Below are 27,534 nucleotides of genomic sequence, written 5' to 3'. Positions count from 1 at the left end.
ACTAAGTGGCTGTTTGAAAGTGGCAGCTTTTTGGCCATCCTACTCCCATCATTCCTTCCATCTTTCCAAAAGGTTCTCCTTGTTCAAAGTATGCAAAGGATCAGGAGAACCTTTGGCTTCTCCGTTTAATTTATTTATCAAAACACCACTTTAGATCTGCCATCAGCAAGCAGACACCCTTTCTTCCATACCTGCTCATCTTTTGACCCAGGGTAAACTGATTGGCTGGGGGGCCAACTTGCAAAAGGACTGCTGCCACGACTAGATCCACTACTGGTGCTCTGGCGATTGCCAGAAGTGGTCACCTAAGTATAATAATTTTAGCAGCAGTAAACAACATACAGGCACTCATACCACAGTTCTTCAGGATTATGATCTACTGTTTTATTACACTCAAGTTTGTATTTACATCTATCAATAGGTAACCCATTTTACCTCCTCTTACTTTCAGCAGATGAATTTGCAATACAATAGCAGAGTTGGAAGGGACCTTGGAGGTCTTCTAGTCCAACCCCCGTCCTAGGCAGGAATTTGTATGCCAACTGATTAAATTTTAGAATCTGTTTTACATATTGGCATTTTTACTGTGTTCATCTCATTCAGTGACTGGGATCATACCGTAGATGCAAATGGCGGTTTGCTTAACCATGGGGTTCTGAATACATTATGATAGCTAGGTATACATTATAGAGTAAATCCTTTGTTCTACCTGACTACATTATTGTTTAAACAGCTCCGATTCTACCATTAGAATGTCTCCACCTCATTGTAAAAGTAATCTTTTACTCACAGAATCATAGGATTGGAATGACCTTGGAGGTCTTCTAGCCCAACCACTAGCCCAAGGCAAGTATCCTCAGATCTGCCCAACTGGCTTCCCAACTTTTGTTTGAAAACCTCTAGTGATGGAACATCCACAATACCAAGAAGTAGGCCAGCCCATTGCTTAATAGTTCTCATGGTCTGAAAATTCCTCCTTGGATTTCCCTCTGTCTTTCCAAGATATTCTTACCATATCTGGGACATCAAACGATGTTTCTGGGGTGCCAGGGGAAGCACAACCCTGGTCTGCTGAAGGAATACCAGCATAGTCAAATTGCTTGTAGGATCCATCTGGAGAATAACCTTCCTCTGGAGAAAGTTCACGAGGAGAAAGTTTTGGATAGTCAGTTTCTGGAGTTGGTGGCTGAAAAAAATTATATTAGAAAAGAGATCAATACACAAACAACTTTTCTTCCTTCTTAAACAGTTGAGAGCTTTCTTTTCCCGAGGCTTGAGAATTATGAAACAGCCACCCCAAAATCCAGTTGACCCCGGTCCTGCTGGACTTTAATAAGAAGCAGAATATCTGCATATACTCCAAGTATTAGCCCAGTTATAATTATGAGTTATGGGCCTAATCCCCACCACAACATATTTTATTTTACTTTATTATTTTATCATTTTTCTTTGTATTTAATGTTTTTAATAGACCTCCTCTCATCCACTTACTCTCCGATCCGGAGATCTCCTAGTAAATGAAGGCCGCATCTCTGGAGGATTGAAAATTTCTTGGGGTGCCTCCCACGAAGTCTCACCGGTTGCTGCGTTATAGAAAAATATTTGCCCACTATTCTCATCTACATATTGGTTCCATTCAGCAGATGAGTCAGGGCTGGGACAGTGAGAGTGGGAAAGACTCACACTATTCAAGGAAGCCCCAAAGGGAGACTCCCAAGTTGTCTGACCAGTCACAGAATTGTAATAGAAGAAATGACCACTTTCAGTGTCGGTGTGAATTTCCCAGTTGTTTAAAGTGTTGCTGAGACACAACTGGAATGGGGAATCGTTGACAGTGGTAGTACTGTGCTCCAACTGAAGTTCTTGTATGTTCACATATACTGGATCTGTGGCCACATCTTCAAGCAACTATGAAAACAATAAAGAAAAGTAATCCAACCACCTCATTATATGAAACCTATCCCTTAACCAGCTCTCTGAATGGCTTAAACTTCTAGAAATTCCTGCCTAGTTACTAAGGATCTAATATTATGAAATCACACTTAAAAATGTAATAATTAAAAATAGTCTAATAAAGTCCATTAAAAAAAGCCAATATAACAAAGACCAAAAGAAATCAGATAATATACAAGTTAAGGAAGGATATAAAAATGTAATTATTCCATACTCAGTATTTCTGCTCCAAAAGACATTTGTACAAATTAATCTTCCAGATTTATTAAATGTGGAAAATAATATTGGCAAATATCATGACAATAATTATTTTGAGATGTAATGCTCCTTGTTTACAATGGCTTGACTTTTTATATTAATAAGCAAACAATTCATTAAACACATCCACTCCAATGTTTTTGCTGTTTCACTCAAAAGTAAATCAAACCAGCAATGTACTGCCTCTCAAATCTGTCACTGTTTCTTTTTATGATTCATTACATTTTTATTAGTACCCTTTTAACATTTCAAAAATAGAGTAATATCTACAGATTACCTCTTCCAGCTTCCCTTATTTTCACCATGACAATTGTCCTTGGCTTGGATGATCTTTAAATTGACAGTTAACATTTTCTGTAACATTGGAGTATTTTCCATCCAACCCCTCCGTTTTCACCTTTGTACTTGTGTTTTTTAACAGTACCTAGGTGTGCGGAACGGAGCATTGAACAGCCATATTGTTTTGCCAAAGATGCAATGTTTTCTCACCTACTGTCTTCAACTCTATTAAACAGTCAAACTGACTGATAAATTCCAGTAAATACTAGTTATACATTAAGCATATTGTAGATCTATAGCAAAGTTTGAAATCCAAAATAAAAGTTGGACAAAAAATATTTTATCTGGATTCTGCTTTTTAACTCTGATCTCCAGTTCTCTCTTTGAAATGATCTTAACTCAATTTTGATGCTAAGATTGGAATTTCTATTGTTCTATCTTGCATATGTATCTACCAAGTGTATATTTCTACATCAACTGCAGTGTTATGGCAATCTTGCCAAATCCAGTTCTTAGATATGCTGAACTTCTGTTCCCATAGTTGACAACCCATTATGTAAAAGAGATACAGAAGAGAAAATAGAAATTTAGATTATTTTCCTGGTCAGAAATGAGAAAGCATTTAACTGGCTACATGAAGTCTTTTTTTCTCCCAATCTTTTCCTTTCAATATTTTTCCACCATTTATATTATGACAAAATAAATAAATAAACCAAACTGCCCAGATGAGGTTTAACTGAAATCACAGTTTACCTTTTGGTCTGGATTAGAATGAAGTTCAAACAAACAAAACTGGAAAGATTCAAGCCCCTGGAATTTAATTTAGTGAGAATTAATATGATGATTACCAACTTCTAATGTGACTAAAATCATTGAGGGCTATGGTGTAGATCAGCCCCTGCTTAGGATCTTGAACAGTCTTCCTCAACCGAATGTATTCTTGATTTGGTGAACTCTTCTCCTAGCCATCTTTACTCAGTATGGCAATTTGTACTACTGGCAGAGAATGAAGAAAATTGTAATCTAGCAATTTAGAGAATACCGAGTAGAACGAATCTATAGAACAAAAGATACTAAAGAGTACAGATTTTTTTTTAAAAAAAGAAAGTGGTGAATCAAGATTAACAAAGATAGCCACAAAGTCATGGATATAAGAGAATTAAGGCTTAGAGATTTTTGATATGGACATTGGACAGAGAAATAATACAATTCTGCTATATATTGGTATACAGAGAGGACACAAATTGCTTTCAACAGCAATAAGCAAGCCAACAAACTCTGAACTATATTTGAATGGCGAAGTTGCTGGTTTATTCTTGGGCTTGTAAGTACTGAGGATAGGAGATAAAAATAGATCCAAGTTGTTCAACAATTCAGTGCTACCAAGATAGGGTTGCCTGCCAAAGGAAAACCTATCACAGTGAAGCAGAATGCTCAACTCCATGGCTCATCAGGTCTTCATAAGTTACAATGTAGGGAACATAGAAACATTTCCCCAGATATAGTACCTACTACTTCAATGAATATCTGTCAGAGAGGATCTCATTCCAGACGTGGACATGGACAGAAGACGATATATCACAAATTATGTGACTGTTGCATTTGTTTGATATGTGCAGACATTTACATTTATCCCTGCCTATGTACTGCATGAAAAGCCAGTTTAGTGCAGGGGTTAAGACATCAGGCAAGAAACTGAGAGGCCATGAGTCTGAGGCACAAAGCTAACCGGATGACCTTGGGCCACTTTCGCTCAGCTCTAGAAAGGACATAACATCAAACTAGTTCTGAAATCTTGTCAAGAAAACTGCACTCAATTCATTCAAAAATAGGCTGAATTTGCACAATATGGTGGACTAGAATGACATAGTTTGTAGTGCAACTTGCTGTGGGAGGTCAATCATCATCTTAGCATGAAATATTCAGTAACATCTTTCCCCCAAATGTTATTTGCTATATGCTGCCTGCTGCTTTTTTCTCCAATTTCAGAGGATAGTTTTTCTTCCTGGTCTGAAAGAGCAAGTTAGGGCAGAAAAAGAGTTTGTTCAAAGAATTTTGGATATTTGGCAACCCAACTGTTGATAATAAAATAAATAAAATAATAAAAGGGGTTATGTCTTTTCAGCCACAGAGTAGTTAAGGCAATATTTAGAACCTCTCCTGCTTAAACCCAGTCTAGATCAGCTGTAATCTGCTGAGGAGTACGTGTCTTATAAGTATTTTTGCAAATCTTTAGACACCTTTTGTGTCCTGTCTTACACTCCCCTCCTATGAAATGTAAGCCGCCCTGAGTCCCTTTAGGGAAAAGGGCGGCCTATAAATGTCAATAAAATGAAATAAAATGAAAAATGAAAAATGACCTGATCATGTGGTAAAGGGAGGAATTCCTACATTCTAATTTCATTATTTTCTCTCCTTTTCTTTCTGTATATGCTCACAGCCAGTATTTCTCTCCCTTAGAATTACCATTAAAAGCTGGGTTCTGGGGAAAACACATTTACAGACAGAAAGGCATGAAGACTCCACATTTTACACAGGAGCGACAGACTTGAGATTGTTATGTATAACTGTTCAACAGTGTCCCCTTGAGTTCATTTTTCTTCATTTGCATAGAATGACAGTCCAAAATAACTAATCTGCTTCTTCTCTTACTTCCTGTAAAGATAACCAGCCTCTTAAACTATACCTTCTCCTTTACCTTTTGCATGCCAATTTTCTCCTTTTTGCCAATATTCTTTAAGAACAGAATGCAATGATCAAGTAAGGGAGCACATAAACTGCCACTTTCTACATGTTTTAAACTAATAATCTTTGATCTTTGGTCACTCTAACTAGTAATCATAGAGATTTAGTTCAAAACATCTGAAGGACATCACGATTGCCTATCCTGTTCCAGCAAATTCTGTTTTGGTTTATTGGTTTCAAGTAGGTTCTGGCAATAAGAACAAATCATTGCCTTTCTAAAATGTGCATTTTAGAATGTACTGAGTTAAAAATAGTCATTCCTATCTGAACACCTTCTGAATTTAGCAAAGACAAGAAACTGGGAAATTATAACCCCAAACATCTAGGGATGTTAGCCCTTCGAGATACTCCAGAGAAGGATACCAAAACTATGAGCACTAAGGCTATTGTAAGGTATGGTAACAGACACTTACAAACCTGAAATCACCCCCCCTCCGCCTTTTCTTTCCAGAGAACCCTGGGGTTGGAATCTCCTTTGAGATGCTTATTCCAACTCCATTCCTCTATATTTCAGGCAATTATCTAGGTTGTGTCTCTTCCTCCTGTCTCCCAAGGCTATTCTCACATTTTAACACAGTGCATAATTAATATAAGAACTTTATTGCTACCAAGATGTAGTGATAGTCATTTAGTAGATAGACAAAAATACCGCTTTAACATTTTCACAATGAAAATAAGGAACCAAATATTACAAGACAGCATGTAAATTCATCAACATCGTAATTATTATGTGGCATATTTAGTTGTAGTTAAGATATCCCCATTTTTTATAGAGTACTAGTTTGGTTACAACTATCTCACAAGCAGAAATACAATGTGTAGACAATAAAGATTTAGTGATAGAAAGAAATTGAATAAATGCATTACTACAGGGTAGAAGAACTTTCTTAGAGTTAAACAGAGACCCACTCTTGCAAGTTTTTGCTACACTCTTGCATTTTGAAAACAGCACATTTCTTCACTAAGATTTGGCCTGAATTTATACACCCATTTCTGGTCTCTCCCTCTCAATAGTTCTGGACAGTCTTCAAGCAAAGCTTAACAGTCTTTTGACTTAAAGGGCAATCTTCTACCCTTCCCATTGCCATACCTCAGATGAGTCTGATGTCCGGGATGATTTATGCCAGGAAAGTGAGCTAGGAATCCAGTCACCCATTGCTAATACAACCCAAGAAGATCAGTCTAAAGCTTAGAAGCAGTGCCTTAACGGAAGGAAAATGGCAGAGTGGAAAAAAATGCTTTCTCAACCACAGGCCAATCAAGAGACAGAAAGCAACACAACATAAAGTGCAAAACAAGAACTCAGCCCTTTGCCTTTCACATGCTTCCTGTTGGGGTTTGTGGGATAAAATGGTTACTGTGGTAATGAGTTATATGTAATGTTCTTTTCTAGCATTTTGTGGCAGCTCACTAAAATCCCTTTTTCTTTCTCTACACTAATAGGAATAAAATAAAAGCGTACCTATGTGTCAGAACACCCAAAAACTCAACTTTTTTTTTTAAATGATGGAGCCCTTTGCTAAATTTTAACTGAATGAAGGTAGGTTACAATTATTTAGTGAACCAGACAATGCAAGCTATATTAGTCTTTGAGATTATTTCTTATTTCCAAAAACTAGAAAGGGAAATTATTTTGCAGGATGAAAAGAGGGGCAAGCCAGAGGACTAAGAGACAATTATAGATTGTATAGGTCTTAAAACCCAAATACTGATAGAAATCCAGAGATGGCTTCTCAGGCTTTAAGAGATGATGGGAAGAGAAATGTTGGCTAAATGTACTTTTGGGTTGTGATTATACAAGACCAGTTCTTCCAACAGGCAAACTGGGCTCATGCTTTAAGACATAGATACTATAAAAAAAAACTGTTTAAAAACTCCCCTTTTTTAAAAAAAAGGAGAAAACTGTGAGATGATGATGATGATGATGATCAAATGTCAAATGTGACTTTACTATTTTACTGTTCGATTTCTCCTAAGATTGGCATTGAAGGAATGGAGAAAGAAAGAAGAAGTGCAACAGAGATGCCTAAATTAAGACATTTTTGTTTTTTTAACGAATTGGTTAAATATCAGGTCTTCCCCCCAAAATATGTTATTGTTGACCTGGTATGGCTGTAGAAACTGCAGCAATATTAAAAACTATGGGTGTAGTTTACAAGGCAAAATGTGTAAGAAATGAAATCATGAAACAAGGGCATCTTCCTAGAAGTTCAATTCAGGCTGGATAAGGCAGTTACATGAAAAAGTATGTACATCCCACTATTTTAAAAACTTTTTCAATATATTTTAACATAGATATTTGATCTTCATTTCAACAATACTGATTAAGTGGGATCTTGATATAATCTATCATGCAACATTTACATGTTGTGATAATTGTATAATTTAGATAAACATAAAAGCAAAATTTGCAGGTGGAAAAGATATGTTATGGTTATCACTACAGATGTCTCAAATACCTAAAATTAGACTCAGATGTACAAGATCAGGTGCCAATAATTAGAACAGAAAGGATCTGGGAGAAACTTGTCATTTAAATCCCAGATATTTAGTTGGATTGCTCTTTGTTGTTGTATTGGGTGTTATCATCATGTTTAGATTGAAAATGCTGTTTGGGGTCTTCAGAAAGTAGGTTGTAGATGCCTATAAACCTGGGTAGGAATTTTTAAAAATTACCAAACAACTAGACACCAATCATTCCACAAGTGGAGATGATTTCCAACAACTGCCAACCTACTTAGGACAAGCCATCCCGACAAGTTCAGCTTAAGAGTAGGGTGAAAAATGCTGAAAGAAGTCTCTAAGGTCCCAAAAATTTCATTACATACACAGCTAAATCTCAACACTATTGCTGTGGATGATTGTACCAATAAAGAGAGTTGCACAAATTAAATCCACCTGAGAGATATGCCAGGAGGAAACCTTTGTCGTCCAGAAAGAACATCAGAATAAGTCTAAAGTTTGCTCGTGAAAATCTAGACAAAGACTTCTGGAACAATATAATCTAGATAAATAAGGCAAAGATAATTGTTTGTTCATAGTACCAGAAGACACATTTTTTTGGGGGTGGGGGGGAACCTAAAGACTACATTTCTTCATTTAAAATGCTGATGGTGTTGGCCTAGAAACCAAGAGACTGAGAATGATTAGGCCTCCTTTAGGCATGAAAGCTGTTGGGTGACTGGGCCAGTCACAGGACTGTCGTGGGGAAAAATAAGAGGCAAGAGCATTGGGCATGAGTTTTATATATAGCCAAAGTCTGAAAAGAGGCTTTGACTTGGCTTTTTTAAACCCTCCATTTCTTGCTTTTCAGCCATTTTTGATGGATTTACTATAATGCTTAGCAACACTGTCACATTGCAAGGTCCATGTTCGATTGAGTTTCAACCTTCTGATCTGATATGAGGATCGTGCATTATCCTCAAGCCCCCTCGGGTACTTGGAAGAATTCACACTATTTCCTATGATTGGGACTTGCCCTGATGTAGCAAAATAACCCCAAACCATAACATTCCCACCATCTTGCTTTACAGTTTGCATCAGATTCTTCTGGTGAAATTGATATCAAAAGCAGAATAAAATAACCATAATTCCACCAGAAGAACCCAATGCAAACTATAAAGTAAGGTGGTGGGAATGTTATGGTTTGGGGTTACTTTGCTGCATCAGGGCAAGTCCCAATCATAGGAAGTAGTGTGAATTCTTCAAAGTACCCGAGGGGGCTTGAGGATAATGCAAGATCCTCACATCAGCGGCAGAAGGTTGAAACTCAGCCGAACATGGACCTTGCAATGTGATCATATCCCTACGCATTATAGTAAATCCATCAAAAATTGCTGAAAAGCAAGAAATGGAGAGTCTGGAAAGAACAAGTCAAAGCCTATATCTAAAACCACCAAGATTTGTGGAGTGATTTAAAATTGGCTATGCATACAAGAAACAGTTTAAACATTGCACAATTAAACATATGCATGAAGGAATGGGAATTCCCCCCCCCCCCCCCTTTGGTCTTTACCAGAGACTATTAAAAAATCCTAATAGCAGAACACAAGGACAGTAATGATGGGGATACATTTTTCCCATTCTCTTTGACAATGTAGTGCTTTTAACAAAAAAGTGAAAGAAATGAAAAGAAAAAATATGCTTCATGTTCCTGTTTTATGACTGGATTCTTATTCAGTGTCTATCATCATTTTCCCCAACCTACTTCTTTTATATGTCCCTTAACTTTGTTCTCAATCAATTTTCATCCATTTTTCCTCCTAGCAAGCCATATACTGTATCATCCTTTACTTTTTAATGTTTCTTAAATTTGTCCATTTATTTCCTTTCTTCAGTCAGCATGCTATTAAAAAACAAATTAATTGTTCCACTTTTTTACCACTACAAAGAGGAAGTCCTCACTTAAAGATGATCATTGGGACCAGAATTTCCATTGCTAAGTGAGTCATAAACAGTCAAATTATATGACTGTGCCACATAGTGACACTTAACAGCTCGTGGAAGTGTCAGAATCAGCACAATTCATTAAGCGGGGACATCACATGATTGCCATTTACAAACTCTTGGTGAGTTCCCCATTGCCTTTGCTCGTAAGAGGCCAATAAAGAAAGTTTTAAATGGCAATCATGTAATCCCAATTCACTGTGATGTCATAATTGCAAGGCAGGTACCACACCCAAGTACTACTGGTTCAGTGCCGTTTTAATTTCAAATGGTTGCTGAACAAGAGGGTTGTTAATAAGCAAGAACCATTTGTATTCCTTTACTTTTAATTCTTTTAGGCAAATTACATTACATCACTTTGCATTTTGAGAAATGGTTATGGAAAATGGCAAATTGTCTAAAACCAACCATTTTGTGGAGGTTCCCACAGCACACAAATTGTCATTACTAGCTAAGAAAGGGCAAAGGCTACTGTCTTATTTTAACAAATGTGTGAGAGGCAGACCCTTAGCTTAATTGCCTCCTTTAAGCATTAGGGTGCACAGTATGTAGTTTGCATACAAACTAGACTATTATATTTGCTTTAAAAATGAACATTTAACATTTCTGGCTTTGCATACTATACCACAATTAAATGTAGAAGTACTTAGAGGAAAACATCAAGGAATTAGAATTATCCCTAGGTAAACATGTAAGAAGGCTTTGAACAGACTCTCCCCATAGGAAGCTTCAGCAAGCTTTCCTTGGATCAGCATACAGTGCATGTATAAACTACAATGTGGAAAGTTTCACACTTTTATCATTCTATTCCAGCATAAAGTTCTTGCTAACAAGATTGTCAGAGATGGCCAATTACTCTATTTGATACTATCAAGTTCCTATCTCACCTGCTCTGATATAAACTACTGAACAACCAAAAGTTTGTAAAGGATTTACCATACTTGCCAAAACTGAGATTTCATGTAATTAAGCTGTAATTAAGCCCTTTTAAGTATCATGTGAGAAAACTAAAAAAACATCCTGGAACATCTTACAAGGAATGCTATGTTACACAGAGCATTAGGTGCAGTGTAGCACCTACCCCCAGATTCCCTTTCAGCCAGAGGAAAGTAACCTTGGTTCACACCTCTTTCCTTTCTCCCTCCCTGTTCAGCCTCTTATTCCAAACATCCAGCAAGTATTTAACATTCAGACTTTTACTTACCTAAGGCGTAAAGATAAGTCACCAGAGGCTGCTCTCTCCTGACTATCTCACTCAGTTGGCTTTTTTTCCCTAACCAACAGCTCCACCCTGCCCTTGAGCTTTCTTATTCCCCACCTCTTTGGACAGGTGAAGCAAATCGATCATTTGCATAAGGGAAGAAACTTAGTGAGTCCTCCTTAGCTTAACCCTTTCAGCACTCATGCTCCATCAGCTCCGGGTTCTTTTGCTAATGAATCCATTTCTGTAAATTGTAGCTAGGAGACTATTAAAAGAAAAGAGGATATGGTTGGCTTTGGAGAAAAAAAAAGCAGAATGTGAGGTTCTAGCACAATGCCCTCATATGCCACCAATCCAGAAAATCTAGGATTAGGAGAATAGATATGTCAAACTTAAAATTGTTGCCAGCCAGGCATGATCCCCAAAAATATTCAGTTACATTACAACTTAAAGGCTAGCTGAACAAATACTTAGAACAAAATGTGTTTTCAAAAAAGATCTACTTTTTTTAAATTTGGGGCTATTGAATCTGGGCTTCAAAAATGCCAAATTACCAGAGAAGAGGGGAAATGGGGAAAAAACCCTAACTTTGCTGCCATCTGATGGCCATATGGATTTTGGCAGGCCAGATCTGATACGGTAGTTCTTGATTTACAAACACAATTGAGCCCAAAATTTCTGTTGCTAGGTAAAATCGTTAAGTGATTTTTGCTCCATTTTACAACCTTTATTGCCACAGTTGTTAAGTGAATCACTCCATTTGTTAAGTTAGTAACACAGTTGTTAAGTGAACCTGACTTCCCCACTGACTTTACTTGTCAGAAGGTCCCAAAAGGTTATTATATGACCCTGGAACACCGCAACCATCATAAATATGAACCAGTTGCCAAGTGTTTAAATTCTGGTCACATGACCATGAGGAGGCTATAATGATTGTGAGTATGCAAAACTGTCATGTCACTTTTTTCCAATGCTCTTGTAACGTAAAGTGTGGCTAAACAAACTGTTGTAAGTCAAGGACAACCTGTAATATTCGTATAATTTGTTATGGTAGATAGTGATTTGTTTGCTTATGGCTTAGTATTGCTTATTGTGCAAATGGAGCCACAGAACTGTAGCTTGTGAATATAGTTTTATGGCTTAGTTTGTTGCCTTAGAAAACTATAGCTTGTTCAATAAACAAATTATGGTTTCATGTGGTATAGACATTACGTTTTTCTTCTCTTTCTGAGAAAACATAGTTACTACCTAAGGCAACATTTTGAGAGGGTTTGCAAATAGCATACCTGACAAAAGTTTGCATTTGCAAATGTTCATAGCAGCTTTGTTTGCCTTATTGTGTTATTTTGCACATCTTTTAAGGTTGTGAGACCCATAAGAATAAAGCATTGCCATACTGGCTAAGGTCAGTCATTCTCCACTTTTTACCTTCTACTCGCTGTAGTCTCCCAGTTGTTTAAGGGAGTGTATAATAAATAGGAGTGCATTCTCATAAACTTAGTTGCCACTAACTACTACTAAATTTTACTAATAATTGATAAGCCCTCTCTAATCAAGGCTGCTGTGTTTATTTTAGGGGGGAAATCAACACCATTCCTCCTTTATAGTTTGTGTCCACTATTGTTAAAATATCTGACAGAAATTATTTTTATAGGTTTATTAAATTACACATAGACTTACTATATAAAACTGCAAATAGTTCTAATTATGAATAATTATGAAATGAAATATAAACCATCTTTAATTAAAAATTCTTAAACCATCCTTGTGCTCCATTTATCTTTCAGCCAATGCTTTTTCCTGTACTTTTTAAATACCAGTGAACCAAATAAATATGTATTTTATTTTCCTAGCTTAAAAAACAACAACCTTGTAGCTAGCAACAAAAGTTGAACTGTTTTCCACCATTTTATATTCCAATGACCAAGGAGATAGTAAAGCTATCATAAGGTCCATGTTAAAGTCCTCTTCCATTATTTTTTTCCACAAGAGCTTGTTGAGTTTGATATAAGAATGTTGTACATTGAATAGGTTCTTTTTACTTTAAGTAATGTTTGTGTATTTATTATGCATGTATAAGGGCTGACATGCTACATTACAAAGAATGTGTGTGTCTTGTTTCTATTCTCCTTTATTTTTACCAATTGTAAAGCAACTATTTAAATTTTTGGGGTCTTCTGCTAGTGAACATGCATTCTCAAAACCATTTTTCATAAACATTTTATAGAAGACCTATGTGACCTTGGAATTCTTGCTCTTGATTTGTCTGGATGTATAATAGTATGTAGGAAAGGTCTTGGAACTAGGAGACAGAACCAAGTGACAGCTGCCTAAGTAACAGTCAGATGAGAGACTGCACAGCCCACAACTAGATAGTGGGCCTGTAAGAAGCTCAGAAGAGACACATCCTAGTTTCTCACGCTGTAAAGGAAATGGTAGGAGAATTGTATTTTTAAACCTCCAAGATTGATGTTAACTTGATTAGGTATGCTAGACAGGAAACATAACCAATTGAGTTAATTCTATTTACTATGATAGTATGCATTCCATACTAATAGTTAACCTACTCAAGTAACTTCATGCTAAACAGTTTCTATTAATTGTTAAACAAAAAAAGAAAGGTAATTTCTCAGGCATTCCATGAATAGGCATATGTTTGAATAATCTCCCCTTCTCTACTATCATGGATTGGAGTTACTTATTCAAGAGGATGCAGAACTACTGCCTTCAACTCCTAACTTGCTCAGAGAATGCAGGTATTTATTTCTTTGGAAAATTTATATGACTGCCTCTTTGCTCACAGGTGACTCAAAGGTGATGCACTTTACAGGAAATAAAAACACAATATAAAAGAAACCAATAAAAAAAATAAAAAATAACCCCCTCCCTCCCTCCCGGTGACAACATACACTCCTACCAGCCATTTAATAGGCTCCATTCTGCTCTGGATTACATTGGCATGGCATATCTTCAGGCCTTCTGAAAAAGAGTCCAAGTGGGGATCAGTTTAATCTCTGGGGAGATGATATTCCAGAGGGAGGGAGCCACCATGGAGAAAGCCCTTCTTCTGGGTCCCGCCAGATGTATCTCCTTAAGGGATGGGATCCACAGCATTCCTTGCCTCCCTGCTCTAGTAGGTTGGTTGTTGTGACCAGCAAGAGATAGTCCCTTGGATAACCTGGTTCCAAGCCATGAAGGGTTTAAAGGTAACAACCAGCACCTTGAATTGCACCTCGAAGCAATTTGGCAACCAATGCAGCTTCCTCAGGAGAGGTGACACATGTGTATAGTGAGGTCTGCACAGAATCATGTGGGCCCCGCATTTTGAACCAGCTGGAGTTTACAGATGCTTTTCAAGGGCAGCCCTATGTAGAGCAATAGTCAAGATGGCAGGTGATTAGAGCATGAGTGACTGTGAGTAAGGATTGTTGGTCCAGGAAAGGATGTAACTGGTGCACAAGCTGCAGTTGTTCAAAGCCCCTCCTGCAAGGCCCCAGTTGCCACTTGCTCTTTGAGCAGGAGTTGCAAGTCCAGTAGAACCCCCAAATTATGGACTGGGTCTGTTTGGGGCAGTGCCACCCACCCAAGTCCAAAGATGGCAATTCTCCATGGGCCTAAGAACCCACTTGGTCTTGCCAGGATTCATTTTCAACCAGTTCTCCCCATCTAGCCCCTAACAATCTCCAGGCACTGCGAGAGGTCATGGCATCTCTTAACTCACCATAGACTGAGGTATCATCAGCATATTGATGATATCTCAATCCATGGTGATGGAAGATCTTGTCCAATGGCTTCATGGAGAGGTTGAATAGGAGTGGAGAGAGTACCGAGTCCTGCAGGTACCCTAATTAATGGTATAAAAACTTATCTAAAAGGACAAGGATGGGAGACAGATGGATTAGCTACATGAATATTGCACATTCTGCATGAATATATAACTATGGGGATCAGACTAATTCCACCATAGTTTTGTATCTGTGACTATCTCCTTTTTATAAATAGGAATATGATGGCTTGCTTCCATTTGCTTGGTATTGCTCTCCAGATATCCAGATCAATTTAATTAACGTAGGTATAATGGCAAAGAGTAATCACTTGATGTCAATTATCCTGTGACCTCATTGCATCAAGCAGTTTTCCCTTGATTTAGGTGTTTTGTTTTGTAGTTGATGAAATTTTTCCATTGGTTCAAAAAAAAACCCCCAATGCTAGTACAAATCTACTAAATTTTTTGTCATTGTATAAACTCCAATATATTGCAATATGTTATACATTGTCCCAGGATTCTTGTTAGTGTACAACTTCTTGTAATTCTACAGCAATGTTATCTCAATGATGACTTTAAGCCAATTACAGATGAGGTAAATAGCACTTTGAATTAGTGTGTAATGAGATGCATGAATTAATTTATATCTCTCCCTTTGGTCAATCATGTCTGTTACGTATTGGAGATAGATGGATGGATGGATGGATGGATGGATGGATGGATGGATGGATAGATAGATAGATAGATAGATAGATAGATAGATAGATAGATCCCTAACTGTTAATTGCAACAGTTTTGGAGGGAAACTTAAAACATTCATATGTGGACGGGCTTTTTCAAGTATCACGATTGGTTGAGGCCCTGTGGGCCCAGAGTATAAATTACAGGAATTTGCCTGTTGTTAGAGAGTTCCAGTTGAGTCAATAACTGCTATTGTATCTATGCTGTCTGATCTGCCTAGTGCAGCCCACTACATAATAATGTCCACACTTTTAACTGACATTTAGACCTGAGTAGGATTACAGTGAACTAGGTAGAGAGGCCTAATTTATAGTAAACTGATTTTCAACTCTAATATTTTCTGATTCTGTAAAGCAGTTAAAGAGGACAATTGAAATTGTTGCTTAAATTTAGAGGTGTCTCTTGAGATCATTCTCTAGGGTATAAGAGTTTTGCCTTGCGTGAGAGTCTTTACAACTAGAACTACACAGTTACATATGTTGTATATAGTATAAGATGGTTTTGAGACCTGAAGACTGCTCCTTGTGGAATACTGCATTCAGTTTTGGTCACCATGATGTAGAAAAGATGTGGAGACTCTAGAAAGAGTGCAAAGAAGAGCAACAAAGATGATTAGAGGACTGGAGGCTAAAATATATGAAGAATGCTTGACTGGGTATGTCTAGTTTAATAGAAAGAAGGACTAGGGGAGACATGATAGCAGTGTTCCAATATCTCAGGGGTTGCCACAAAGAAGAGGGAGTCAAACTATTTTCCAAGGCACCTGAGGGTAGAACAAGAAGCAATGGGTGGAAACTAATCAAGGAGAGAAGCAACTTAGAACTGAGGAGAAATTTCCTGACAGTTAGAACAATTAATCAGTGGAACAGCTTGCCTCCAGAAGTTGTGAATGCCCCAACACTGGAAGTCTTTAAGAAGATGTTGGATAGACATTTGTCTGAAATGGTATAGGGTTTCCTGCCTAGGCAGGCGGTTGGACTAGAAGACCGCCAAGGTCCCTTCCAACTCTGCTATTGTATTGTATTGTATAGTATATGAATATCTTTAAATGAAATTCTTAATCATTGGGCATTATGAAGTAATCCATGTCCACACCATCCTTTCCACAGAGGGCACTGTGTAAATCAGTACTGTGTTGAATATTGGAACATACTATTTCAATAATGTCCCTTTTGTGCTGCAAATGATGCATCTGTGTCTCTTTAGTATTCCAAGGCCAAAAGTTCCACATACTGTATCTCTTCCACCCTTGCTGAATTACCTTAACATAGGCATCCAGCAGGACAACTGCAGTAATTATCATAATGTTGCATGGTAGGGGAGTCCAAGAAAGTTTGGAGCTAAGCTTACCCTATCAGTGCAAATATGATGATCAAATCCATGGAATAGTTTTTAATAATGTGAACACAGCAAGTTGATTAAAAAATCTCTATGTTAAATTAATACCTTTTGGGTCCTGGACAGCTCCTGAATAATATAATACTATTTCTTCTCATTGCTAGATAAGGAATTCTGGGAAATGAATCCCCACATCTTAAAGTTGTCAAGGCTGAGAAACACTGGCTTAGAACATTGATTCATATGTTGCCTAAGCCAGCAATCACTGTTCAGATAATGTAATTATTAATATTCTGAAATGTAATGAATTCTTTGACTGATTAGCATTGAAGTCAGTATGGACATTTTGGTATCAAATATCAGCTGTTTCTTTGAATTAGAATTTTCTATTGTTCATCTTGACCAGTAGTTAACTTTTCATGAGCATCATGCACTTGTTAATCAAATAAGTGTCAACGCATCAGCTGAAATTCCAGGTGTGATACCATTATTAAGCAAATATTTCTGTGCCACAGTTCTGTAGATTCATGCTTCATTTTACAATCCTTCAGCAAGGGATTAATATCCCAATTTATATGTACATATAGGCATATATATATATATATATATATATATATATATATATATATATATATATATATATATATATATATATATATATATATATACCTGGAATAAGGAAATGGAAAATCACTTCTATGGTGTTTCTAGGAAAACTTAATGGGTGTATCTATGAACCAATCAGATCAGTTCAAACAAGATTCTATCAACTTTTTCTTTTCTTCAGATAGTCAGTTTACAGTCTATACCTCAGAAAATTATGTCAAATACCCTGACATTTAAGCTGCTTGGTCAATTTTTAAATTTATATTTTGTTTCTTTAATTATTTAAAAATCTACCCAGAACTTTTGCACACTGTGGTTGATGACATATAAATTTAATAAACAAATAAATGAAATGAAATGTTTGGGTTAGGTCCAGGTAGAAGCTGAAAGAAGCAAGGTAAATAAATACACATTCTCTCAACTCAAATATTCATCTACATAAGGAATACAACTTCTATTTCTCCCATGCAGTTTTGTGACCTTTTGTATCCAGAGTTACTTTTACAAGTATAGTTCTAACTTAAGAGAAGGTAATTTGGCATTATCAGTTGCTGCTAGTTATTTCAGCCCTGGCTATTGCCCTTTCAGGGTGTGGTCTTCTCTACCTTTCTATTTATAGTAAAGGTAAGTAGATTAACCTGGAAGCAGTGCACCTTAATAAGGGAATGACTAAAGACCCTGGAATGCACCCGCCTTCCAAAGGGCATGTGATTTGTTTCTGGCAGGACTCCTGAGCAGTTTGAAAAGCCATATGACAGGCAGCAGTGAGAAAAAGAAAAGTGCATATCCTCTTCATTCACCATAAGCATTTCCTTAGTGGAAGACATGTTTTCTACTAAATTTCTGCTTAACACATTGTTGTGCATAATGCAAGATTTTTTCTAGAAATTGAATGAATGAATGAAGTATATGTGTATACACACACACACACACACACACACACACACACACACACACACACACATACAGGGTCTAAATCTGCCTGAAGATTTTTGACTTTTGTTTTTATTTGTAGGAAAAATACCTCAGAACTGCTGGCACTGAGAAATCCCCTCTTAAATTTTAATACATTCAATGTGTGGCTTATCTGGGCTTACCCAGTGCAAGAGGTAATATATGAATGTTCAGAATTTTAATGCTCTCTCTTCTTTTCCAGAGTTCAAAGGAAGATTTCAGGTAGCCAAGTTCAAATCAGATGAACTTTGGCTTCCTTAATTATATACTAGAATATCAAATTAGAGCTCTGCTGGTAGTGCTCAATCTGATGGTGCTCTCTTTTTTTTGGTGCTACCTTAAGTCCTTGATTAAATTCAAAAGTAGAAAGCAGCAAGCGACAACTCTGGCCAAGAACGCCTTTGCATGAGCCATTTATAGCAATAGCAGTTAGACTTATATACCGCTTCATAGGGCTTTCAGCCCTCTCTAAGCGGTTTACAGAGTCAGCATATTGCCCCCAACAACAATCTGGGTCCTCATTTTACCCACCTTGGAAGGATGGAAGGCTGAGTCAACCCTGAGCCGGTGAGATTTGAACAGCCGAACTGCAGAATTGCAGTCAGCTGAAGTAGCCGCATTTAACCACTGCGCCACCTCGGCTCTATATATCTCATATCTAGCCCTGGAGTCACTTATGCTTTGGTCATCTTGCAATTAAATTACCACAATATATTTCACATACAACTACTTTAGAAGATCACTTAGATATTATACTGGTCTAGAGTGTAGTGGAATGAGCAGTGATGGGCAATCCATGATGTGCCCATGCTAACCTCTACTCTGTGAGCTGCACTAGTTACCAGTAAACTACTAGGGGCAATTCAACGTACTAAAAAGCCCTTTATGGCATAGGACCTGTTAAGGGAAGGACCACGGATCTCCTTTATTGTTTTGCATGTCTAACATAACTGCTATGATTTGAGTCCCACTGATTAAACAGTGCCATCTGGCAATATCCAGGAAGTGGGCCTTCTCCATCATGAAACATAACCTGAGCCAAAATTTGTACAACCCCCCCTCCCCTCTGTTTATACAAGTCCTTAAACCTGCCTCTGCTCCAGGCCCTGGGTTAGAATGGGAAATAGCTCCTGTTGTTGTGGGATCTATTGTTGTTTAATTGAGAGTTTCCCTTCCCTTTTGAATTATATATTCTGCTTTTTTTCTGTTTTAATGATTGCATTCCCTAAGCCACAAAGAATTATGTAGACTGGAGTGTTTATAAATTTAATAAATAAAGTAAGAGAAATTCTCTCATATCTTTATGGAAACAGGAAGAACAAAAATCACTGAGGGAAAACAGTTATCTATAGATTACTAAAACTCTTGTATCTGTAATTTAACTGGGCACAAGAGTGCATTGTAGGATTTTTGAACCAAGGTACTTCAAATAGCCTAAATGACAGAATGCATCCAAAATTGGAGACCATGGCTTCCATGGAATTGAAATTTGGAATTCTATAAAACATTTTAAGATATAAAATTATCACAAATCATTTTATGACATGGTACAACATGTGATTTCCTGTGGACAACTATCGTACGTATGTTTGACTGAAGCATACATTTCAACAAGGGCTACATTCTAGGAAGATACATATCTGAATATTTCCTTGAAATTGAATTTTTTTTTTTGTGGTGAAGGCATCATATTGGAGCTCTTCAGCTTCATTGTTGAAGTCACTGAGGAATCTGGTAAGGAGGTATCCCTGAAACAATGACCCAGATGGTCATGGATTGTCTAGTCTAAATCTAAAACTCACTCCAAATGCTAAACTTGTAAATAGAAAGTTGACAGTGATAGTCATTTTTTTCCAATGAACGTTCTATTTTGTTCTATTTCTGTTTGTAGAGAACTGATGTGTTTATGTAGGGGAACATTAGAAAATGTGTGTGTGTTTTTTTTAAAGCTGCTCTTATCACTTCTTCTGCCTCAATAAGAGACCAAGCATAGGGAAATAGTACCCCCTGCTGGGGTTAATCAGTAGGAACTACAGTAATATTCTACATTTGTTTACATTTGTACTAGACATGTTTTCTAGAACAGTTGCTCTGCTGCATGGGAATTTTAGTTATAACATATTTGGAAGGAGCCAGGTTGCTGTTTAAGTAATATTTTTCTAATATTGTTTGTGGCAATTCAACATGCTTCCCTATGGAAAAGAAATACTTTACTGTATGTCGGCTACCTTTCTGGGATATGATCTAAAATGAACCCACATAGTTCATCTGGATCAAAATCTGGATCATTCTACTCAGAGGTGGTATTCAGCCGGTTCTTTTGAGGAGTTTGGAGAACTGGCAAATTCCATCTCTGGCTGGCTCTGCCTCTGCCTGCCCGCTCACTGGCTCGCCCTGCCCACTTGTCCTGCCCGCCTTGCCCTGCCCAGTCACCTCGCCTCCATGGCATAGCACACTGTGTGGTTCCTCACTTGTATTGACCACACAGTCTCTGCGGCTTGCCTGCCTTCCCACGTGGTGACTGTGGCCCAACTGAGCAGCCCTGATCTCCTGCCTGGGTGCGTAAGACTGCGAGTTACAGCTTAGCTAGCTTTCCCCCCACCATACCTGCCTGCCTTCCCTATTCTTTTCTACATGGCACATGGCCCCACATGCTTGCCTGCTTTCCATGAGGCCTTCCCAGGGATCCCTGTGGCTCTGCCATGCTTGCCTGTCTTCTCTGCTGCCTTCCCCACTATCCCCAACTTGCCTGCCTTCCCCACTGCTTGCCCCGTAATCCCAGCACATTTGCCTGCCTTCCCAGCGGTCCCTGAGGCCCAGAGAAGGGCCAATGGAAATGCCCTGTTTTCTGCCTCCATTGGGGTGTTTGCACCATGCTGAATCTGGATGGAGAGAGGAAGAAGCAAAAGGCATACTCGGCTACTCATCAGCACGACAACTGCCTTTGCACAGGCCAGATGATGGGCAGCATTGAAGTACCTTAAAGGGACAGACTGTGGTGGTTACCTTCTGAGCAGCTTCGCTGCAAAGGGAGGTAGAAAAGTTTGGCCAAGTCGTCGTCTCCTTCTCGGCCTCAAACATACGCACAGAGCAAACATGTACATATCTCACTGCACCGGGACCTTCTGTGAGAAGACCGCGCATGGGTGAGTCCCTCCAGTGAACTTTTCTGCCTCACTTCACAGCAAAGCTGCTCGGAAGGCAGCTCCTGCAGCCTGTCCCTTTATGGTCCCCCACCACCCCCATGTCAAAATATGCTAAAAGGACAGACTACGGTGGCTGTCTTCGATTTCAGAAGAGAAGACTTCAGCCAAGTCTTCTCCTTCTTGTGCACACACACAGAGAAAACGCGCACATATCTCATGGTGCTGGAGGGACTGGCCCATGTGCTGTCTCCTCAGAGAAGGTCCTGGCGATGTACGATTTGTGCGTGTTTGTTCTGTGTGTGCCCGACAAGGAGAAGACTTGGATGAACTTTTCTGCCCCTATTCACAGCAGAGCTGCTTGGAAGGCAGCCATCGTTGTATGTCCATTTAAGGTACTTTGATGCAGGGTGGGTGGGTGGAACCACAAAGAGACAAGCTGCAGGAGCTGCCTGCGGCCTGACCCCATATGCTGGAGCCCCAGAAACCCGAAGATCAGGTGGCCGGTGCACATATACACACCTGCCAGCTGGTGTTTGAGTTTCCTGGGCTCTGTTGCACCCACACACACATTCCAGTTTGGGCACTTAGTGCTGAAAAGGTTCGCCATCACTGAGAAGCAAACAAAGTCATCACCAAAAGCCAATAGGTTTGTCAAAAACAGATGATGCCAGATGAATCTGAAAAAATAAGTGGTCCAGAGGAATGCTGGGATATAATTTACTTTGACTTCAGTTAGGCATTTAATAAAGTGGGCCACAACCTACTACTTGACAAGATAGAAAAATGTGGGCTAGCCAACATCATTACCAGATGGATTTGCAACTAGCTGACCAACTCCACTCAACGTGTAGTTTTCAATGGAACAGCATCTACATAGAGGGAAGAATGCAGTGGGGCACCCCAGGACTCTGTTTTAACTCTTCAACATCTTCATCAATGATTTGGATGAAGGAATAGATGGGGAAGTCATCAAATTTGCAGATGACACCAAGCTTGCAGAAATAGCCACAAATAGGCTTAAACTACGAAGGGATCTTGGCAGACTTGAACATTGGGCTCTATCTTACCAAATGAAATTCAATGATGAAATAAAGTAAGGTTCTAATTTAGGCAAGAAAAACCAAACGCGCAGGCATAGTATAGGTGGTACCTGGCTCAATAGTAGTAACTGTGAGAGGGATCTGGGAGTCCTAATGGACAATCACTTACCATATTTTTCTGACTATAAGATGCTCTGGACTATAACATGCACCTAGGTTTTGGAGAGGAAAAGAAGAAAAAAAGATCTGCCTGCCTCCCATCATCCATCTGGTATTCATCTGGCTCATTCCCTGCCACGGCCTGTTTGCCACCGCACCAACCCCCCTCCCCCTGCCATAATATTCCTGTGTAAGACACACAGACATTTCCTCTCACTTTTTGGGGGGGTGGGTGGGAGTGCATCTTATACTCCAAAAAATACGGTAAATATGAGCAGTGTGTTGCAGTTGCCAAAAAAGCCAACAGAGTTCCAGGCTGCATAAACAGAGGGATAGAATCAAGATCACGTGAAATGTTAATACCACTTTATCATGCCTTGGTAAGGCCACACTTGGAATACTGCATTCAGTTTTGGTCGCCACGATGCAAAAAAATGTTGGGACTCTAGAACGAGTGCAGAGAAGAGCAACAAAGATGATTAGGGGCTGGAGGCTAAAACATATAAAGAACAGTTGCTGGAATTGGGTATGTCTAGTCTTATGAAAAGGAGGACCTGGCTGACATGATTGCAGTGTTCCAATATCTCAGGGGCTGCCACAAAGAAGAGGAGTCAATCTGTTTTCCAAAGCACCTGAGGGCAGACCAAGAAGCAATGGGTGGAAACTAATGAAGAAGAGAAGCAACTTAGAACTGAGGAGAAATTTCCTGACAGAACAATTAATCAGTGAAACAACTTGCCTCCAGAAGTTGTGAATGTTCCAACACTGGAAGTTTTAAGAGATTGGACAAGCATTTCTCTGAAATGGTATAGGGTCCTCTGCCTGAGCAGGAGATTGGACTAGAAGACCTCCAAAGTCTCTTCTCTTCTCTATTCTTCTTATTTCAATCTTTTTTTAAATCTACGTGAGGAGTTCCCAACCCCTGGGCCATGGCCCACTAGGCCGCAGCCTGTTTGGAATGGAGCATTGCAACAGGCCCTGCAAGTGGCAAGTGAGCTTGTGTGAGCAGCTCCACTCACACAAGCGGTGGATGAGCATGCACACGCAGGTCCATTTGGTCATGTATGAAGCTCCATTTGTGCAAGTGGCAGGCATGTGCATATGCTGCTTGTGCAAGTGGAGCTGTGCATGCTCATGCATGCGCCTGCCACTCACATAGAACTATTCCCTCTTCCCCACTCTCCTGCTAGTTTGCCAAGCTGGAAAGTTTGGGAACCGCTGATCTACTATATGAGTGGATGAATATTATTATCTTGTGTGGTGGGATGAAAAGATACTGTAAAGGTTCCCTCAAATTGAGCTTAATTCAGTTGAGCTTATGCATTGTGGGAATAATAACAGAAGGGATTTGCCATCACTTTCCCATAGGATTTTAATAATTTCATTGTCTAGTATACAGCTGGAGTATTACCTTGTGGTTCCCCATGCAAGACCTATGGAAGGTCGTTAGTATCAAAGAGGGATATGAAGTGCTTTGCAAGGTGTTCAGGATTTTGTCAAGACACAATTGTTGCACCTGTCTGACAGCCATGCTAATTCTTTGAATTGCATGGCAATAGTTAAAAAAAGAGGTAGATGCTTTAAAGCAGTGGTAGTCAACCTGGTCCCTACCGCCCACTAGTGGGCGTTTCAGCTTTCATGGTGGGCGGTAGAGGTTTGCTGTTACTCTGCTTTATAAATTTTATAAAGTAAAGTTACTTCCCTACTTTATAAATCACTATTACTGTGGAACTGGTGGGCAGTTAGAAAATTTTACTACTAACAGAGATACAGAAGTGGGTGGTAGGTATAAAAAGGTTGACTACCCCTGCTTTAAAGAATAAACTGGGTTATTCTGAAATACCTTTCTGGGATTGAATCATGTAATGGAATATATAGATGACCATGGGGAATGAAGGAAGAGATGCTCCTAGGAAACAATTAGATAAAAGAGGCAGAAGTCACAGGATCTTAGTGGTCAGAGAAAAAAAATTAGGAAGGACATGCTCCCATGGATCAAGTAGTTAAAAGTGGTAGAGGAAAGTTTGCACCTCCAGGCTTGCAAGAGTCTCTTAATGTAATCTTACACTAAAACAGTATTAGTTCATCTAGTCATGCTTCTTATATCGGCTTGGTAAAGTTGACAAATCAGGAGCATTGCAGCTCAAAAGATTTATAAAAGTCGCACTCTCAGTCTATTAAAACCCCTGTCACCTGGGGATACGTATGTGTCAAATTGACATCACAAGTGTCATGATGCAAGCCCAACCTTTTTTCTACATGTGTCATGACAGCACAAGGATGTATCGTAGTACCAACCTCCTATTGGATGTCCACATATTTTCACCAATGCTATAGTGAGGTTCCGATGGTAAGCTGGCATTTTTAAACTATGGGCTATATTGAACTAAGGAGCTTGAGCCATGCATAATAGTAAACACTAATAGTAAGCACTAATATATTAAGTCAAGAAGAATCAAAACACAAACTAGTGTAGCTTTAGATTAATTTAAATAGCTAGTCCTTATAGCTTAATAAGGATTGGTGGCTAATTAGAGCAACAATATGATTAGTTCATGTATCTTCAGACTGCAGTTTGATCAGCAGGAATATGCTAGTCAAGGTATCTGTAACCCAGGCTAAATTATAAATCAAAATGCCAAGGGCTGGAAGCAAAGCAATGAAACTAAAGCCGGTAGGAGTTTCACTTGAAGTTACACATCATGTATTATATGAACCACAGCTGTCTTGCTCACTTCTCTCTTACACTGTGCAGAACTGAGACATCTCTCCCATTTACTCTTTATTTGCTTATCACTGCATAGAAAATGGGAATTGAAAGTTGTTCAAATCATGCTCTCAAGAGAACCATGAGAACCAACTTCTTGGTTAGATAAATAGATACTTGAGATACTTTCAGTATTTGTCCTAATGCAATAGGTTTATGAGGGAAAGTCTTTGTTTCTTCTGCCTGACAAGTTGTATCTTAATTTGAAAGGAGCCTTCTTCAATGTTACATGGTCAGATCTAATTAATCTAAAATTCTCATAATACCACATTGTCAGGAATTATGGAAATTGCAGTCCAGTGAGTTCTGGAGGTAAACATAAAAGCCTTCCCTCATTAATATCTTCCAGAATCTACTGGATTATAATTCCCATAGCCCCTGTATTAATATTTCATTAAAATGGAATAAGGGAATATATAGGCCAACACATCTGGGACATAGGAAATCCAGACCTTTGATAAGAAATTCTCAAAGTACCTCTTTGGCGCAGCATTCCTGCATGTTTTGTATCACTTGGTCTTTCACCAATTTACAGATGTTTTCAGTACTGTTCTTCAGAAATGGGTGAGGATGAGCCCACGAAGCAGCTTTGTACAATCCTGAGTTCCCCAAACCTGCCTGGGTGGGAAGTGTGAATCTTGGCAAGTCGTTCAGAGATACAGCAGGCCTCATGTGCTCAGCAGAACCACCTTGACAGGCCAGAGGATGATTAGAGTCTGTCAGGTAAAGTGGCTTAAAAGAACTGTATGAGGCACTGAGAGAGGGCTGTGTGCCTGTTGCTGCTCCAGAAGTGGGTAGATTCTTCCCATTATCTTCCAGAGACATCATTGTTCCCACCCCTAAGGAGCTGGAATCCTGCTGTGAGGTATCTGTTTTGCATTCTTGAACTGCTGTCACAAATCGATATTCATACTCTGGCAATTGATCACTGCCAACTCCAACAGAGGTCCCTAAATTGATAGCCTCCAGCTGTGTTGTGTGACATGGCCTCTCAGAAGGCATGAAAGTGCTCAACTCTCTAACATACTTAGCTGGGATGTAAAAAGGCCTAGAGTTTTTGCTCTTCCTAACATGCCACCAGTGGTCGTTGGTTCGCCTTAAAAGTATGTATCTCTCATTGGGTTTGATTGCGATGAGTTGGCCATCCTTGGAGGTATATTCAAAGGCATATTCCACCAGCACATATGTTTCCTCCTCTCTGCTTGGTGACTCCATCTTTAGTGTCACAGAGTGAGCTATTTGTGTGCCTCTGAAAGAAAAAAAAAGTTTGTCAAGCATGACTTTACACAGGCCTGTGCATACTTAATTTGAGGAGGAAGGATAGAGCTGTTTTATGACAAAATTCTGCTGTCCAAATAAATGATACACATGTACTTATTTTTGCATCATTATTCTTCTCATCCTTGACAAAATGATATAATGTTCTTCTACCACTTCCATTGGTAATTTGTTCTATCTTTCAGTTGCAAGCTACTGAAAGTGTATAGTGGGATAGTTAATGTTCCGCTTTAAACCATGCTATAATATAGGATGACTACACATTTGTAAAGGATCAGGTTGAGGGTAGCTTCTAAACCACATCTTGGTGATGTCTCCCCATGCCAACCCTAGTAATTGGTAAATCTGAAAGAGCATTATAATTGAATTGGCATAATATAATTGCAATTGCAAATATTCTGTAATCAGCTGTTTGTTATTGTTCTGTAAAACATGCTATACCACATTATGCTCCAAAACTAATGCTCCACAACTAATTTTGTGTTCTTCTTCTGTGCAGACTCTTTCTCCCTCTCTCCCTCTCCTCAACTCCTCTCTCAATGTGATCTTACAATGCTATCATTTTTTTCTGCTGGGGTTGCTTTATTCTCCTGCGTCTTAATCAAGAAAATGTTTTTGTCTGCAGATGCATAGGATTATCTCTGCAAAATACTGCAAAGGATGATGCAAATACTTCTGACACATTTGTGTCTTCAGGACAAGATTCAAACCATTTCCAACATTGTTGTAATGTCTACAGGTAGACAATACAGGCTGAGATGGTTCTCTCAGGAAGCAGGGGCTGCATGGGATTGTGGCAGGGATGGAGGGGAGCATTGTAAGGAAATACTATAGAAGAAATATCTGACTGCTTCACA

General features: G+C 38.8%; 1 protein-coding gene across 1 annotated transcript in view; it reads right to left on the bottom strand.

Moving 5' to 3' along the window:
- Window positions 1-26,635, bottom strand: part of ARHGAP27 (Rho GTPase activating protein 27) — a 38,982-nt gene extending 12,347 nt beyond the window's left edge. The window contains exons 1-3 of the mRNA XM_032234586.1: window positions 25,877-26,635; window positions 1,492-1,908; window positions 1,013-1,186 (exon numbers count right to left, since the gene is read on the bottom strand). Coding sequence (XP_032090477.1) covers window positions 1,013-1,186; window positions 1,492-1,908; window positions 25,877-26,614 — 1,329 coding nt within the window. The 5' untranslated portion in view covers window positions 26,615-26,635. The remainder of the gene's footprint in view (window positions 1-1,012; window positions 1,187-1,491; window positions 1,909-25,876) is intronic.
- Window positions 26,636-27,534: the final 899 nt, after the last annotated feature.

This window comes from Thamnophis elegans, chromosome Z (assembly GCF_009769535.1).
Source record: "Thamnophis elegans isolate rThaEle1 chromosome Z, rThaEle1.pri, whole genome shotgun sequence".
NCBI lineage: Eukaryota > Metazoa > Chordata > Lepidosauria > Squamata > Colubridae > Thamnophis > Thamnophis elegans.
Note: the sequence above shows the minus strand (reverse complement) of the source record. Positions and strands in the feature narration are given on the sequence as shown.